This window comes from Bufo gargarizans, chromosome 1 (genome assembly GCF_014858855.1).
Source record: "Bufo gargarizans isolate SCDJY-AF-19 chromosome 1, ASM1485885v1, whole genome shotgun sequence".
Taxonomy (NCBI): domain Eukaryota; kingdom Metazoa; phylum Chordata; class Amphibia; order Anura; family Bufonidae; genus Bufo; species Bufo gargarizans.
This window is the reverse complement of record NC_058080.1, coordinates 56,339,921-56,356,197: the sequence shown is the minus strand read 5'-3', so window position 1 is coordinate 56,356,197 and position 16,277 is coordinate 56,339,921. Positions and strand designations below refer to the sequence as shown.

The 16,277-nt window shown below is 45.9% G+C and overlaps 1 protein-coding gene across 2 annotated transcripts in view; it reads right to left on the bottom strand.

Annotated features, from left to right (window-relative positions):
- Positions 1-259: 259 nt before the first annotated feature.
- The window catches only part of TACC3 (transforming acidic coiled-coil containing protein 3), a 44,011-nt gene continuing 27,993 nt past the window's right edge, over positions 260-16,277 (bottom strand). For both annotated transcript variants that reach the window (XM_044279276.1, XM_044279193.1), the window contains exons 6-16: positions 15,336-15,525; positions 15,193-15,245; positions 14,916-15,040; positions 14,734-14,842; positions 8,115-8,261; positions 6,035-6,111; positions 3,442-3,485; positions 2,861-3,021; positions 1,714-1,820; positions 1,442-1,562; positions 260-422 (exon numbers count right to left, since the gene is read on the bottom strand). In XM_044279276.1, coding sequence (XP_044135211.1) covers positions 357-422; positions 1,442-1,562; positions 1,714-1,820; positions 2,861-3,021; positions 3,442-3,485; positions 6,035-6,111; positions 8,115-8,261; positions 14,734-14,842; positions 14,916-15,040; positions 15,193-15,245; positions 15,336-15,525 — 1,200 coding nt within the window. In that variant the 3' untranslated portion in view covers positions 260-356. The remainder of the gene's footprint in view (positions 423-1,441; positions 1,563-1,713; positions 1,821-2,860; positions 3,022-3,441; positions 3,486-6,034; positions 6,112-8,114; positions 8,262-14,733; positions 14,843-14,915; positions 15,041-15,192; positions 15,246-15,335; positions 15,526-16,277) is intronic.

The following is a 16,277-nucleotide window of genomic DNA, read 5'->3' as shown; positions in this document are numbered from 1 at the left end:
AAACAAGGAATTGCTAATTTGTCGGACGATTTGCATATTTTATCAGGATGAAAGATGTCCGATTATCTGCAGCACGAGTGTGGCAGCGATCACTCCTTCCCAGTCACTTTGCACTGGCTTGTGTAATAGGCAGATGAGCGCCGATCAAAATTTTTTTAAATTTGCGGCCCCTCGAAACAGAGCGATGTGACAATGCAGCCCCCAGACCAAAAAAGGTTGTGCACCCCTGGCTTACACAACATTGAGAGACAAACCTTAATAAGTTAAATTAATGTTCTATTTATTAGCCCATACAAAACATATAAAGAGACAAACAGTGATACAACTAAAAATATACAAAGTGCTATGGCAGCAGATCAGATCTTCTCCATCTTTAAAATCAAGTCATCACAGATTTTCGTCAATTCGTCGTTTTCTTTTGTCTGAAAAAAAAAATAAAAAAAAATGAATGAAATAGACTTCGGATAAAGGGTTAATAGACCGATTGTTTGGATCTCCATTACTCAGTCTTCTATAGAACAGCCTCTGGGAGTGACAATACCCGCAGTCACATGGCATTAAAAAGAATGGAAGCCTTGGAAACTTTCTGGAGTGCCCACCTCCCCTGATCCGGTTGTGCCACCATTTTAGGGACAGCCACTACCGGCGGGAGATTTAACAAGCTAAATGCCTCAGAACTATGGCTTCATTTCCACCAAATTAACACACAAAATGGAAATATACTGCACAATATACATTTTTTGCTGGATGATTCTCCTGCATTATTCCACGCAGCTTAAAAATAGAAAACAAATAAAAATACGGGAACCCTGCCAGATGCCACTGGAGTCCAAAAAGGGCAGGGAGCCTTATGAGTTTTTATAAAGGAAAACCGTATTAATTAATTTTTTCTTATTACTCGTAAAAAATTAAAAAAGCAATAGAATACTCGATTACTAAAATAATCGTTTACTGCAGCCCTAGGTGGAGCCCCACTTCCAACTGGAAGAAGGGTTAAGGGATAAGGATATGCCATAAATGTACAGAGTGAGAAAACACTTTTGGGAAGGGCAACTGTGGTGCTTGTGGGTGCACAAAAAGGACGCCGCCATGTCTCACCACAAAACCCCCTTTAATTAGAACCAATCACAGCAGATCGGGGAAGCCTCCCCACTACCCTCTCCTGCAAGTCCCAGCATGTCATGGCAGACTGCAGCATTTATTTCATCTGGCAACTTGTAGTTTACCTGCTGAAGAGCAGAAGGTTGTGCACTACCACAAATTCCTGCAAAGCTGCATTGTCCAAATATGACCAGTAGAGGGCGCCATGACCAGCAGTAACCAGTGTTAAGTTTTAGATTAAAGCCTAAAAATGTGTCTCCACATCTGCTTTTGGTCTAGATCACTAGAGATTTTTGTAATATGAGACATGCTATAACTTACAACCCCAGAAACGACTGACCTTTTGTTCTAGGTTGCGTTCTAGTGACTGTGTCTTCATCTGCTCTTTACGTAACGTGGCCTGTAGCGCGGTCACTTCGGATTTGGCTTTGTTTCGTACTTGAGCAATCTCTTCGTTAGCCCTTTGATAATCAGGAACAAGGGTGAAAAACAGACTCCGATCATGGATGCAAGATCACAATCCTATCCCACTACAGCAAAATCTATAAATATATTATATAGACAATGTGAAAGTGAAGAAAGCTGGCCATATTTTAGGCTGATGGAACATACCAGTTCAGCTTCTCCTCCGCATGGGCCTTAAGGGCCTGATAACGCTGCTCCTCTCTCTTTATCCTTACAAGATAATCTTCAACGCATTTCTTCAAAGCCTCTTCATTCTAAAATGGAAAAAACAGGGCTCTCACAAGCGGTCCAAAACGGATCAGTTTTGCCCTAATGCATTCTGACTGGAGAAGGATCCGCTCAACACGCATTAGTTTGCCTCCATTCCGTCTCCATTCTGCTTTGGAGGCGGACACCAAAACACTGCCTGTAGCGTTTTGCTGTCCGTCTGACGAAACTGAGCCAAACTGATCCGTCCTGGGACACAATGCAAGTCAGTGGGGACGGATCCGTTTTCTATGACAATCTGGCACAATAGAAAACGGATCCGTCTTGGCTATGTTAAAGAAAACAAACGGATCTGTTATGAACGGATGCAGACGGTTGCATTAGGCTACTTTCACACTTGCGGCAGAGGAATCCGGCAGGCAGATCCGTCGCCGGAACTACCTGCCGGATGCAGCAAAACGCATGCCACCTGATTGCATTTTAAGACTGATCAGGATGCTGAACAGTCTTAAAAATGCATTGCAAGAATGGATCCGTCTGTCCATTTGTCATACGGACCCGTATTATTTTTCTTCACATTTTAAACAGGCTGCGCATACTGGAAGGACGGATCTGGCATTCCGGTATTTTAAATGCCGGATCCAGCACCAATACATTCCTATGGAAAAAATAAAAATAATGCTGGATCCGGCGTTCAGGCAAGTCTTCAGGTTTTTTTTTTGGCCGGAGATAAAACCGTAGCATGCTGCAGTTATCTTTTGCCTGATCAGTCAAAAAGACTGAACTGAAGACATCCTGATGCATCCTGAACGGATTTCTCTCCATTCAGAATGCATGGGGATATGCCTGATCAGTTATTTTCCGGTATAGAGCCCCTAGGACGGAACTCAGTGCCGGAAAAGAATAACGCCAGTGTGAAAGTACCCTTATCTGAACGGATCCGCACCAAACACGGGTGTGAAAGTAGCCTTACTTGCTGCAATCATTTTACATTGGAAGCCCATTGTCTCTTGGGGGGTGAGTGAAGAGAAAGTAACCAGCAGTTCATGTTAACGATCACCTAGCCACAACTACAGCTCCTCCTTACCTTGCGATATCCATCCAGGATATCCTTCTGCTTTTCAAACCTTTTGAAGAGATCGGAGAAGGATTGCTCCATAGAGTTAAAGTCCATCTGCACCTGCTGCTTCTCATGGATCACTTTCTGCAGCTCTAATTTGCCCTGTTCCTTCTGTCTTTGTGAATCCTCTTTAGAAGAGACGAGACATTACTTCAACTGGTTAAAGCTTCTCTAAAGCTACAGGATGTAAAAGACCTAAAAGGGGTAACTAGTAAAGGAGAAAACCGTGTACTGAACATATGGCGTAGGGAGTACTGCAATAATACAAGGCTGGCAGTGTTATCTCCTCCAGGCGCCATGCTCTTCAGCTCCAGGGACCACAGGATCCCATCAGATGGCACAGGGAAACATGCACCTGGACTCCACTAAAGAGGTGGCCCAGGGTTTTCATTCAACTGATGGACCATCTACAAGACCATTTATGGTGGGGGTCTGGACTCTGGGGTTACTCCAGTTCTAAAGAAATGGTCTATCCCAAAACAATATTGTTCCATTACAGAAGAGCTTATACTGCTGCACAAAGAGGGGAGAATTCATCATATACTTACCCAAAATTTGTGTGATGGTGCTCTCAAACTCTGCAATAATTTTCCTGAAATTTGAGAACGCAAAACGGTTAAGGAGGCAGCGATTACTGCTTATACACATACAAGATTAAAACCGCACATGGAGCCAGCCCTGCAGTGTGAGGTTGCTTGCTCCTAGACCGACCTGGCCACAGTTACACTTCCGGGTAAGGAGCGCCTGCTCTGAAGCATGGCCTTCTGCCCTAGCTCTGCTAATTGGAGCAGCAGCGCAGGCAGGAAATGGTCAGGGCCGGTATAGACGTCCAGTCCATCTAGCGGCAGGTGGGCGCTTCTTTACCAACAGGGAAACGGGGACAGCCCTCCACAAGTAAAGAAGTCGATGTGCTCATCTCCAGGCATGACTAATTGAGGTTGCCTTGATCTGAGAGCAGAGCTGTTACAAAGCGGGTCTCTCTGAAGATACTGCCCTGCATTACACAGTAAACCCATTGATATGAATGGGCACTGTAATTTATTTTATGCACTTATATATTCCGCGTTACAGACACTGTCCACAATGGGGCTCACTATCTGCGGTCTCCATCAGTATGTGGAGCGTGGGAGGAAAATCTGAGAACCCGGAAGAAACCCAGGCAAAAACAGGGAGAACATACAAACTCCATGCAGATTTTTGTGAAAGTCCTGTTTTACTACTTCCGCCTCTCCTTTTATTTCGCACTCTTCACATTTATTAGAATTTGCCAGAAGAGTAACATAAAACCTACTTGAGCTAGCATAGATTTCACTTAAAGGGGTTTTTCCCATCTCAGACAATGGGGGCATATCGCTAGGATAGGGCCCCATTGTCTGATAAGTGCAGGTCCCACCACTGAGACCCACACCTATATCGAGAACGGGGTCCCGCAAGTGAAGGAGGGCACACTGTGCATGCGCAGTCGCCCTCCATTCATTTCTTGCGGGCTGCCAAAAATAGCCGAGAGCTTGGCCCTATAGAAATGAGTAGGAACCTGAGCCGCGCATGCGCGGTACGCTACCATTCACTTCTATGGGAGCAGCGCTTGGTGGTGGGCAGACCCCAGGGGTCATCCAACAACAGCTCTCCCCGCTCCGTTCTTTTTATAGGTGTGAGTCCCAGCAGTAGGACCCGCACCTATCAGACAATGGGGGCATATCCTAGTGATATGCCCCCATTGTCTGAGATGGGAATACCTCTTTAATTAATGCCCCCATAATTATTGAAAACTGCACTCCTCCTAAATTGTAGCTCATCTGATGACGGCAAACAGCTTAATAAATGGTCCTTACTGCCAGGTGCACGTGACAGCAGATGAGCCGATATGGTCCAGAGGGGACTGGAAGCAGCAGGGACGGGACCCTCAGTGGAGGGGACTAGGTAATTGGGCTTCTATAACTTTATACACATTCCAAGCTTTATAGTTTGCCACAAGTGTCTGATCCAGTGTGTGCCCCGGCAGCAGGACCCTCGCTGTTCACAAGAACAATGGCCTTTGTTTGAATGGTGACAGACAGGCACACTATTTTAACATCAAAACAAATGACCCCTCAGGAGGTTGCGACGCTGTATTTATTATTACTGACGAGTTAATTGGTCCGTTGGACCCAAGCGTAACTATTGCAGCCTCTCTGATTAGTAGACATAAAACAACATCTTTATTTAATCTCTTTGTAACACACTTATCACTCCGGAACTCATAAAATTAAAATTCTTCAGGGAGGTCAGGATTCGGGATCAAACTTGTTATAATATACGTCTCTGTATCAGACTTATCAAGGGATAAGACACCCTTTGTGTCATAAACGAGCACCGAATCTTGTACTGTCCGATTGTAATTTCCCACTCGTGGGTCCCTGCCTGACCATCCCTGAACTAAAACCATTAAAGCGTTTCTACCACCAGATTTGGTCCTATTTAGCTGACTGACACTAGCGCAGGAATTGGTACGAGATACTGAGAAGTTTTACGTCAATCAACAGGAGCGGGGCGGGCTGGAGGGACACGATGGGCGGCTGAAATGGTTAGTGAACGGAGCCCTCTAGGTGCTAATGACGCCCACATAGGACCTAGAGGGTCATTAGCATTCCTATAAAAGTACGTTTTTAAGGTGAGCGGCAGCAGACAGATGAGTAAGAACAGTTATGGACTGCTGACACTAGCACATCGCTAGTGTCAGTCAGCTAAATAGGACCAAATCTGGTGGTAGAAACCCTTTAATCCTGCATCCCTACATGTTTCGCCGTGTACTCTGCGTCTTCAGGGGATGACATGCAGGTCTGCCTCTACTTTCCAAGCTATGGTACTGCTGGAGACAAAGCGCTTGTACAGGGAGATCTGAAAGTCCCTTAGAGATGCGTGCGTCCTGCCATTATCAGTATATCTGAAAATCCACAGCACACCCCACCTGTTGCAGAAAGCCATCCATTGCAACGAGTGAAACCCACAGGGTGGATTTCGTTCAGAGCAAAAATAAAAACCCCTGTGTGAGCTTTCCCTTTAGGTTCGGTGGCCCCCTTTATTCACTCGGAAGCTTCTATAGGCTGAATCAGATGTACATTCTCAGACAATTCCTGTTAGTCCTCCTTATCCCAAACTTACCCCATTTCGATATATTCCAAGTAAAGCTTCTCATGTTTATTTTTCCACTCCAAAACCTCCAGCTCTTTTTCTCGTACCTAAATTAGTGGGAAGAAAATTATACATTCGGTAAATACGTAGAGCGAGCATTGTAACCAACATTGCATGCCAGGAGACGCTCCCGTGTACGGGACCAGAACCTCCCGGCTATACAGAAAGGCATTCCCCGCACATGGTTCCTGGCCAGGTTTACATATACAGACACAGTCCATAGTAATCTATACGTGAACTGATAAGGCTATGTTCACACAGATTTGTTACCATTACTGCAATTAAAAATCTTAACGGGGTCGTGTCTGCAGCACAATAATTAGAGAGGTTGCGTCACTTCGGCAAAAAGCACTCATGTAGAGAAAGCCAATACAAGGCACTTACTAATGTAATGCGATTGTCCATATTGCCTCCTTGGCTGGCTAGAGTCATTTTTTCCCCAACACATTATACACTGCTTGTATCCAGGGGTTATTTTTTTTTGATCAGATAATTTTGATTTTACAGGTAAGTGTATTATACAAATACAAAACCATAACACCCCCCCCCCTCCCTCCATCCCTCCCCCCCTTCCCAAAGCACAGTCACTTAGAAGAAGTCAGGTATGGTCCATAGCGTTTGCGATGTCTTCTGAAGGTATCACCGTCCAATCTTCTGAGGCAGGGCATACAACTTCATGAAGTTCCATAGTCCTCACATAACGTTTCGGCACAAGCATTCAGACAATCACCATCTAACATCTCACCATTCACACGCATCAACATCCTTCATGTCCGGCACTCCAGTCAAAGTTTACAGCCACATCTAAGACAGCTCATAATGAGAGATCCACAAGGACCAAATTGCTTCAAATTTCTTCTTCGAATCCCTTTTCAGGTAAACATATTCCTCCAATTTAACAAGTGCGTGCACCCTACTCACTACTTCTTGGCTAGTGGGGGCCAACTCATCTATCCAATGAAATGCTATGCACTTCCTTGCCTGGTATAGTACTCTCATAATAGCCATTTTCTTTTTCAACATGGTCCTAGGCACTACAAGGCCTAGTAGACAAATTAGCGGGTTTGTATCCAGGGGTTATGACCACCGCTACAGCGCAGATACAAAGTGGCCGGGACATGAGCTGCTGCGCATGTGTGCTCCCAGCCACCAGAAAGGGCGGCACTTTCTCCTATAATGTGCATTACGGCCACCCTGCTGGATTGCAGGGTGGTCATAACCCCTGGAAACGAGCAGTGTATAAGGTGATGGAAAAAGGAATCAAGCCAGTAAAGGAGGCACAATCATTTATCACTTACCCACAGTATAGGTGATAAATGTATGATCACTGAGGGGATCGCTGCGACCCCTACCAATCAGAATTGGGATATCAAAGTTCCTTGTGTGACCAGAGTTCCATTCACTTCTATGGGACAGACAAAAACTGCCTTCTACACAGCCTGGCAATCTTGGTCCCCTAGACAGAGGGTTGCTGAGGACTAGAAACAAAGCTGTCTTATTCAAAAAACCATGCCACACTTGTCCACAGGTTGTGTGTGGTACTGCAGCTCCACTCAATACACAGTCACTTGAAGGTACAAGAGCTGCAATACCAGACACGACCTGAGGACAGTGGTGGCGCCATTTAAATAAAAAAATCCAGCGTTTCCGCCCTATCCTAGGCAACCCTTTTTGCAGTTTTCCAGAAGGTTCTCTACCCTTACAAGTGTCTTAATAAACCAGCATGACCCAGGTGTCAACTTAAAGGAATAGATTTAAATGCAATTTTTAATTTTACACAAACAAAACGCAAGACCCCCTCCGTCAGTTTACAAAATCTAAACGGTTGTATAGATACATATAGTTTCTGCAAAGGAAAAGCCATGGTAATCCAAAAATTCTGTGCAGTTTTTGAACCCTTTGCTATAAAACATAAGAGGAAAATGCAAAATAAAAAAAATAAACACATTAAAGAAAAATGGTATAAAATATATTTCACAAATCTGATCTGGCTGCCTCTTCCAGAATATACAGGAGAGACCTCAGCTGCAAGTCACCCGTGGTCGCTTACCTCCAGCCGGACTCGCTCTATAGCTGCGTCCATGTCCTTTTGGCTGTATTTAAGCACTTCGACGATTGCCCCCACATCAGACGGCAGCAGGAAGGGGTCAGGAGTCGGCACAATGCTTGCGGGGTCTGGAATTAAGGGAGCGCTGTCCTGTGGAAGAAGAGGATTGTATTTAGCCGGCTGTGCTTGTAACTGGATACCACGGTAGGTGCTGCACCTAAACAACTCAACTCTGCTATGGTAACCGGAGAGGAAGAGGCAGCGCTACAGACGGAGGCTGGCTCACCGGCTGCCTCCCTTGTGGTCAGGTAGCACGCTGCACACTGATGCAGGTGGATGGGATTTTATTATTATCACATCCACACCCTGTTAGGTCCCTTTCACACGAGCGTGATTCCCGCGCGGGTGCAATGCGTGACGTGAACGCATTGCGCCCGCACTGAATCCTGACCCGTTCATTTCAATGGGACTGTGCACATGAGCATTGTTTTTCACGCATCAGTTCTGCGTTGCGTGAAAATCGCAGCATGTTCTATATTCTGCGTTTTTCACGCAGCCCTGGCCCCATAGAAGTAAATGGGGCTGCGTGAATAATGCATTGCATCCGCAAGCAAGTGCGGATGCAATGCGTTTTTCACTGATGGTTGCTAAGAGATGATGTTTGTAAACATTCAGTTTTTTATCACGCGCGTGAAAAACGCATTAAAACGCATTGCACCCGCGCGGAAAAACAACTGAACAACTAAACGCAATCGCAGACAAAACTGACTGAACTTGCTTTCAAAATAGTGCGAGTTTCACTGAACGCACCCTGAACGCATCCAGCCCCAATCCGCAACGCCCGTGTGAAACCAGCCTTAAGGGGGTAGGACACTTACGACATTTTACCCTTACGGTATGCTTTGTCACCCTTCTTCCTAACCCTTGCTTTGCTGCTGGTTTGTGGTCGCATCGTCTGCTGGACTCGTCCTGCGCAGACAGTCATCCACCTCTGCTTGCTCCTGTCCCATCAAGTGTTATTACTTGTATTGCGCAGGAGGAAGAAATGTTCTTCACATGCCCAACCTTCTCTTGCTCCGCTTCTTGATATACACAGTCTGGTCTTAGTTCTCACTGCGTTGCCTGTCTATCGTTCGCCGTATCCGCTGCCTAAAACCCAACGGACTGGAAGCAGAGCATTATTAGATTGGGCATGCGCAGAACACTTCCTCCTGCATCTGCGCAGTACAAGTAATAACACTTTATGGAGCAGGGGCAAGCAGAAGTGGATGACAAGTCCAAAGCGTCTGCACAGTAAAATGAAAGCCGGGAGCGTTCAGTGTTGAATGGATGAGTAGGTGAAGCGAGTCAGAGTCTCTCCCTCGTGGGGGGGGGGGGGGGGGGGGGGGGAACGTTTCTGCGTCTTATGGGGTGAATACTAATAGTGAAAGCTCTGTACTCATTGCTTCCTGGTCCTTGGCTGTGCACAGCGCGAGGGCACTCTGCGACCTTACGCTTTGCGAGTCAGGTCACAGCACAGCCGACGGCAGGAGGAAGATTGTGCTGAAAGGGGAGAACGGCGGCGTCCAGAGCAGGATGCCGCCGCTCAACATTGGGGGTCTGACCAGAGGTCTAATGAAATTATATATATTTTTTCAATGTGAGAACATTTAAAAAGGGATATTCCCCATTTAAGACATTTATGGCGTACCCAAAGGAAATGCCATATAAACGTTTGATAGGTGAAAGTCCCAGAGTTGGAACCATCACCTGTCGGTAAAAAGAGGGGTCTCCCGGTGACGCAGCTGCCTCAGGCACAGAGAACAAATGGAAAAAATGGTTGCAGCCCTTTCCATTCATTCACTTTTGTAGGAATCAGAGAAACTTCTCCATTCATTCTTTGCCTGTATGTGGCATCTACCTGACTAGCTAGCAATGGGAAAGGGTGTTTCCTGATTTGCAGATGAGGATCCAGTCGCTGGAACAATCCGAATTACAGGGAACCCTATGAACCTCTGTCAAGAGGCTAACACATACAGGCAGAGACTGAATGGACAGGTTTCCATGTCTCCCACAGAAGTGAGTGCTGCAGCCTCCCCTATTCACGTGCCACTCGGATATCCACAGAGATGTGGATCCCACCTCTGCACCTAGCGATCTATGACGTATACTCTGGATATGCTATAAATGTCTAAGATGAATATACCTCTTGGGGGGGGGGGGGGGGGGGGAAAGAAGGGGTTGTCACATAATTAACCACCTCCGGACCGCCTAACGCAGATGTGCGGTCCGGAGGTGGCGGCCCTGCGCAGAGTCACACATATACGCGTCATCTCACGAGGGCCGGGATTTCCTGTGAACGCGCGCACACAGGCGCGCGCGCTCACAGGAACGGAAGGTAAGCGAGTGGATCTCCAGCCTGCCAGCAGCGATCACCCGCTGGCAGGCTGGAGATCTGATTTTTTTAACCCCTAACAGGTATATTAGACGCTGTTTTGATAACAGCGTCTAATATACCTGCTACCTGGTCCTCTGGTGGTCTCTTTTGTTAGGATCGACCACCAGAGGACTCAGGTAGCTCAGTACAGTCGCACCAAACACCACACTACACTACACCCCCCCCCCCCCCGTCACTTATTAACCCCTTATAAACCCCTGATCACCCATGATCACCCCATATAAACTCCCTGATCACCCCCCTGTCATTGATCACCCCCCTGTCATTGATCACCCCCCTGTCATTGATCACCCCCCTGTCATTGATCACCCCCCTGTCATTGATCACCCCCCTGTCATTGATCACCCCCCTGTCATTGATCACCCCCCTGTCATTGATCACCCCCCTGTCATTGATCACCCCCCTGTCATTGATCACCCCCCTGTCATTGATCACCCCCCTGTCATTGATCACCCCCCTGTCATTGATCACCCCCCTGTCATTGATCACCCCCCTGTCATTGATCACCCCCCTGTCATTGATCACCCCCCTGTCATTGATCACCCCCCTGTCATTGATCACCCCCCTGTCATTGATCACCCCCCTGTCATTCATCACCCCCCTGTCAGGCTCCGTTCAGACGTCCGTATGATTTTTACGGATCCACGGATCGGATCCGCAAAACGCATACGGACGTCTGAATGGAGCCTTACAGGGGGGTGATCAATGACAAGTGGGTGATCACGCATATAGACTTCCTGATCACTTCCCTGTCATTGATCACCCCTCTGTCATTGATCACCCCCCTGTAAGGCTCCATTCAGACGTCCGCATGATTTTTACGGATCCACTGATACATGGATCGGATCCGCAAAACACATGCGGACGTCTGAATGGAGCCTTACAGGGGGTGATCAATGACAGGGGGTTGATCACCCCATATAGACTCCCTGATCACCCCCCTGTCATTGATCACCCCGCTGTAAGGCTCCATTCAGACGTCCGCATGTGTTTTGCGGATCCGATCCATGTATCCGTGGATCCGTAAAAAATCATACGGACGTCTGAATGGAGCCTTACAGGGGGGTGATCAGGGAGTCTATATGGGTGATCACCCCTCTGTCATTGATCACCCCCCCCCCCTGTAAGGCTCCATTCAGACGTCCGCATGTGTTTTGCGGATCCGATCCATGTATCCATGGATCCGTAAAAATCATACGGACGTCTGAATGGAGCCTTACCAGGGGGGTGATCAGTGACAGGGGGGTGATCAGGGAGTCTATATGGGTGATCACCCCCCTGTCATTGATCACCCCCCTGTCATGGCTCCATTCAGACATTTTTTTGGCCCAAGTTAGCGGAAATTTTTTGTTTGTTTTTGTTTTTTCTTACAAAGTCTCATATTCCACTAACTTGTGTCAAAAAATAAAATCTCACATGAACTCACCATACCCCTCACGGAATCCAAATGCGTAAACATTTTTAGACATTTATATTCCAGACTTCTTCTCATGCTTTAGGGCCCCTAAAAAGCCAGGGCAGTATAAATACCCCACATGTGACCCCATTTCGGAAAGAAGACACCCCAAGGTATTCGCTGAGGGGCATATTGAGTCCATGAAAGATTGAAATTTTTGTCCTAAGTTAGCGGAAAGTGAGACTTTGTGAGAAAAAAAACTAAAAAAATCCATTTCCGCTAACTTATGCAAAAAAAATAATTATTTCTATGAACTCGCCAGGCCCCTCATTGAATACCTTGGGGTGTCTTCTTTCCAAAGTGGGGTCACATGTGGGGTATTTATACTGCCCTGGCTTTTTAGGGGCCCGAAAGTGTGAGAAGAAGTCTGGGATCCAAATGTCTAAAAATGCCCTCCTAAAAGGAATTTGGGCCCCTTTGCGCATCTAGGCTGCAAAAAAGTGTGACACATCTGGTATCGCCGTACTCAGGAGAAGTTGGGCAATGTGTTTTGGGGTGTCATTTTACATATACCCATGCTGGGTGAGAAAAATATCTTGGTCAAATGCCAACTTTGTATAAAAAAATAAAAATGGGAAAAGTTGTCTTTTGCCAAGATATTTCTCTCACCCAGCATGGGTATATGTAAAATGACTCCCCAAAACACATTCCCCAACTTCTCCTGAGTACGGCGATACCAGATGTGTGACACTTTTTTGCTGCCAAGGTGGGCAAAGGGGCACATATTCCAAAGTGCACCTTTCGGATTTCACCGGTCATTTTTTACACATTTTGATTGCAAACTACTTCTTACACATTTGGGCCCCTAAATTGCCAGGGCAGTATAACTACGCCACAAGTGACCCCATTTTGGAAAGAAGACACCCCAAAGGTATTCCGTGAGGGGCATGGCGAGTTCCTAGAATTTTTTATTTTTTGTCGCAAGTTAGTGGAATATGAGACTTTGTAAGAAAAAAAAAAAAAAAGAAAAAATCATCATCATTTTCCGCTAACTTGTGACAAAAAATAAAAAGTTCTATGAACTCACTATGCCCATCAGCGAATACCTTAGGGTGTCTACTTTCCGAAATGGGGTCATTTGTGGAGTTTTTCTACTGTCTGGGCATTGTAGATCCTCAGGAATCATGACAGGTGCTCAGAAAGTCAGAGCTGTTTCAAAAAGCGGAAATTCACATTTTTGTACCATAGTGTGTAAACGCTATAACTTTTACCCAAACCATTTTTTTTTTGCCCAAACATTTTTTTTTTATCAAAGACATGTAGAACAATAAATTTGGTGAAAAATTTATATATGGATGTCGTTTTTTTTGCAAAATTTTACAGCTGAAAGTGAAAAATGTCATTTTTTTGCAAAAAAATCGTTACATTTTGATTAATAACAAAAAAATTAAAAATGTCAGCAGCAATAAAATACCACCAAATGAAAGCTCTATTAGTGAGAAGAAAAGGAGGTAAAATTCATTTGGGTGGTAAGTTGCATGACCGAGCGATAAACGGTGAAAGGAGTGTAGTGCCGAAGTGTAAAAAGTGCTCTGGTCATGAAGGGGGTTTCAGCTAGCGGGGCTGAAGTGGTTAAAAATCTCAAGACAACACATGCAACGTAACAACAACAACAGTCGCCCGTTTCTCCAGCGCTCATCAACGTTGGTTTACAAACCGCAGCGTTCACATGACCACTGCAGCCAATCACTATTCTCAGATGTAAAGCGCTGAGGGCCGTGGTTGGCAACAGGAGCAGAAGTACAAGAACAATGGTGCTGGAGAAATGGATGTGTATAGTTGGTTGTAAAACAATGTATAAAATGTAAAGTGGTTCTGCAGTTTGTCCATTCAAGTGAACAGAGCTTAGCCGCTCCCAGGCCAGTAATACAAGTCGTGATGTCACTGGGCCAGCGGTAAACAGTGAGAAGGCTGCGGCGCTACTGCCGCTGCGTTCTCAAACAGCAGATCGGCGGGGGTCCCGGGTGTCGGACCCCTGCCGGTCAGATGCCGATCTATCCAGAGGATAGATCATTTAAACCAGGCATGTCCAAAGTGCGGCCCTCCAGTTGTTGCAAAACTACAACTCCCAGCATGCCCTAATAGCTGTAAGCTATCCAGGCATGCTGGGAGTTGTAGTTTAGCAACAGCTGGAGGGCCGCACTTTGGACATGCCCGAATTAAACTGATCTGCAGAATCCCTTTAACTCTCCTCAGACAGTCATAAGGACATCAAAGGCTGGTCCAACATCTCTCCCCCCCCCCCCCTTTAAAAAGTAGCAGCTTTCAAGGGCATCAGAGCGGTCACATATTCTTTGGATAATAAAATGTTTTCCAATATACTATTCCAGTAATTGCAAGATCTCTGCTTGCCGTCATTCATTAGGAACCTTGTTTACCTCCAATAAATCCTATGAACACTTAGGTGTCAACTTTCCAGAACTTGCATGTCCATCTCATAGGGTGGATTTTTAATTTTTTTTTAACTCCCTGTAGAGATTGATGTTCCTACTGAATGACAGCAAGCAGAGATGGTAAAAAAAAAAATTATTCATTTTTACAGCAAGCGTCTTACAATCTTACATAACTTCAGGGCACAATGAATATGCTAGTTGCTGAAAATGAAATACCCCTTTAAAGTCAGTAAGAAACTGGTTTACCGGGGTTGTTACGACGGGAGCCACACACTGATGGATGTCTGTCACACACCCGCAGGCAACATAAGAGTGAAGTGTCAGCACATTACTTACAGACACGGTAAAAGTCCCCAGGAGATCCAGTCCTTTAGGTTTTTCCTCATTTTCAAGGCATCGAATCGCAGTAAACGATGGTTGAGGTAAAGATCCAAAGAGATCCGACCTAAAAGAATTAAATAATGTAAATTTACAGTGTGACATTACAGGCAGCGATCGCCATCTGGTACACCCCCTACCTGCTCCGCAGTGGTACGTCACACACTGGGCCCGTGCTCGCTGGAGCAGACTTCTTGGGTGACTCTCTCAGCAGAGGATCAAATTTCAGGTAAAGGGACTGCTTTCGGAGAGCAGATTCTTTGAACTAAAAAAAAAAACAAAAAAAAAAACAAAGAAAAAAAAAAACAAGAAAAGCGGAAGTTCCAGATGTCATGGTAGCCAAACAATAGACAGGACGTAATTAATTCAGGTGACAAAGGAACCGAAACGTGACAAGATCCAGTAAAGACTACTTACTGAAGAGGAGCCGAAGTTCTCCAAGTAGTCGACTTCTGTCGGTTGGCCAAACACTACAAGACAAAGACGACAGACCAGTTACCCTAAGACGTCAAATAAGCAGCAGGAACGTTCAAGTAAAATGACCAACCGAGTCTCCTTACACTCCGTAGCAGGCTTGAAGTCAAACTCCTCTGCCGGTCTGAAGTCCGTCTGTAGAGTGGTGTTGAAATCAAAATCCAGTAATTCAAAATCACTGGGCAGCCTGTTGCATACTGGGATTTCAAACTTTTCTAGGGATTTATATGCAGTCAGTGAAGTAGTCATTTCCTCAGTCTTCACAATATTGTCATCCTGAGGAGAGAACACGTGACAACATTAGGACCCAGACACCAAGTGAAGGAGAACGCGACCAGCAGACAAGACTACCATGGCAATTACATTGGGTTACCCGCTTAAGGCCCCTTTCAGACTAGCGATTTCCACACTAGGGACTTGCAGCACGAGTATGCGGCAACGTCAGTCCTGACTTCCCAGCCCTGCCGGGGTTGCATAGCATTATATTAATTTATAATGCTATGAAACCCTTACAGGTCTGGAATGTACTGGGTAACAGTGACAGCTTTATGTCAGTGTTATCTAATACATTTCAGACCTTCAAAAGGGGTTACGTAGCATCATAAATTAATATAATGCTATGCAACCCCGGCAGGGCTGGGAAGTCAGGACGGGAGTTGCCGCATACTCATGCCGCGAGTCCAATGTGTGGAACTCGCTAGTCTGAAAGGGGTATTCCAATTATTCCCAGGATGGGGGGGAGGGGGGGGGGGGACTGGGACCCCCACGGTCACTACCTGTACCTCGTGGAGCCCTGCCAAAACAAACAGAGTGGGTGGTCAGGCATGCTCCATTTCTACGGGAGTTCTGGAGATAAAGGAGGAGTACTCGCCCATCTTCAGAACTCCCATAAAAATGAATAGAGCAGCTGCTCCATTCATTTTGAGGGCTGGAAGGGGCCCATATTCATGTGACTGATGGGGGTCATAACAAAAAGGACCCCCACTATTCTAATAGTTATACCCCATTATGTGGATAGAGACCTTAAA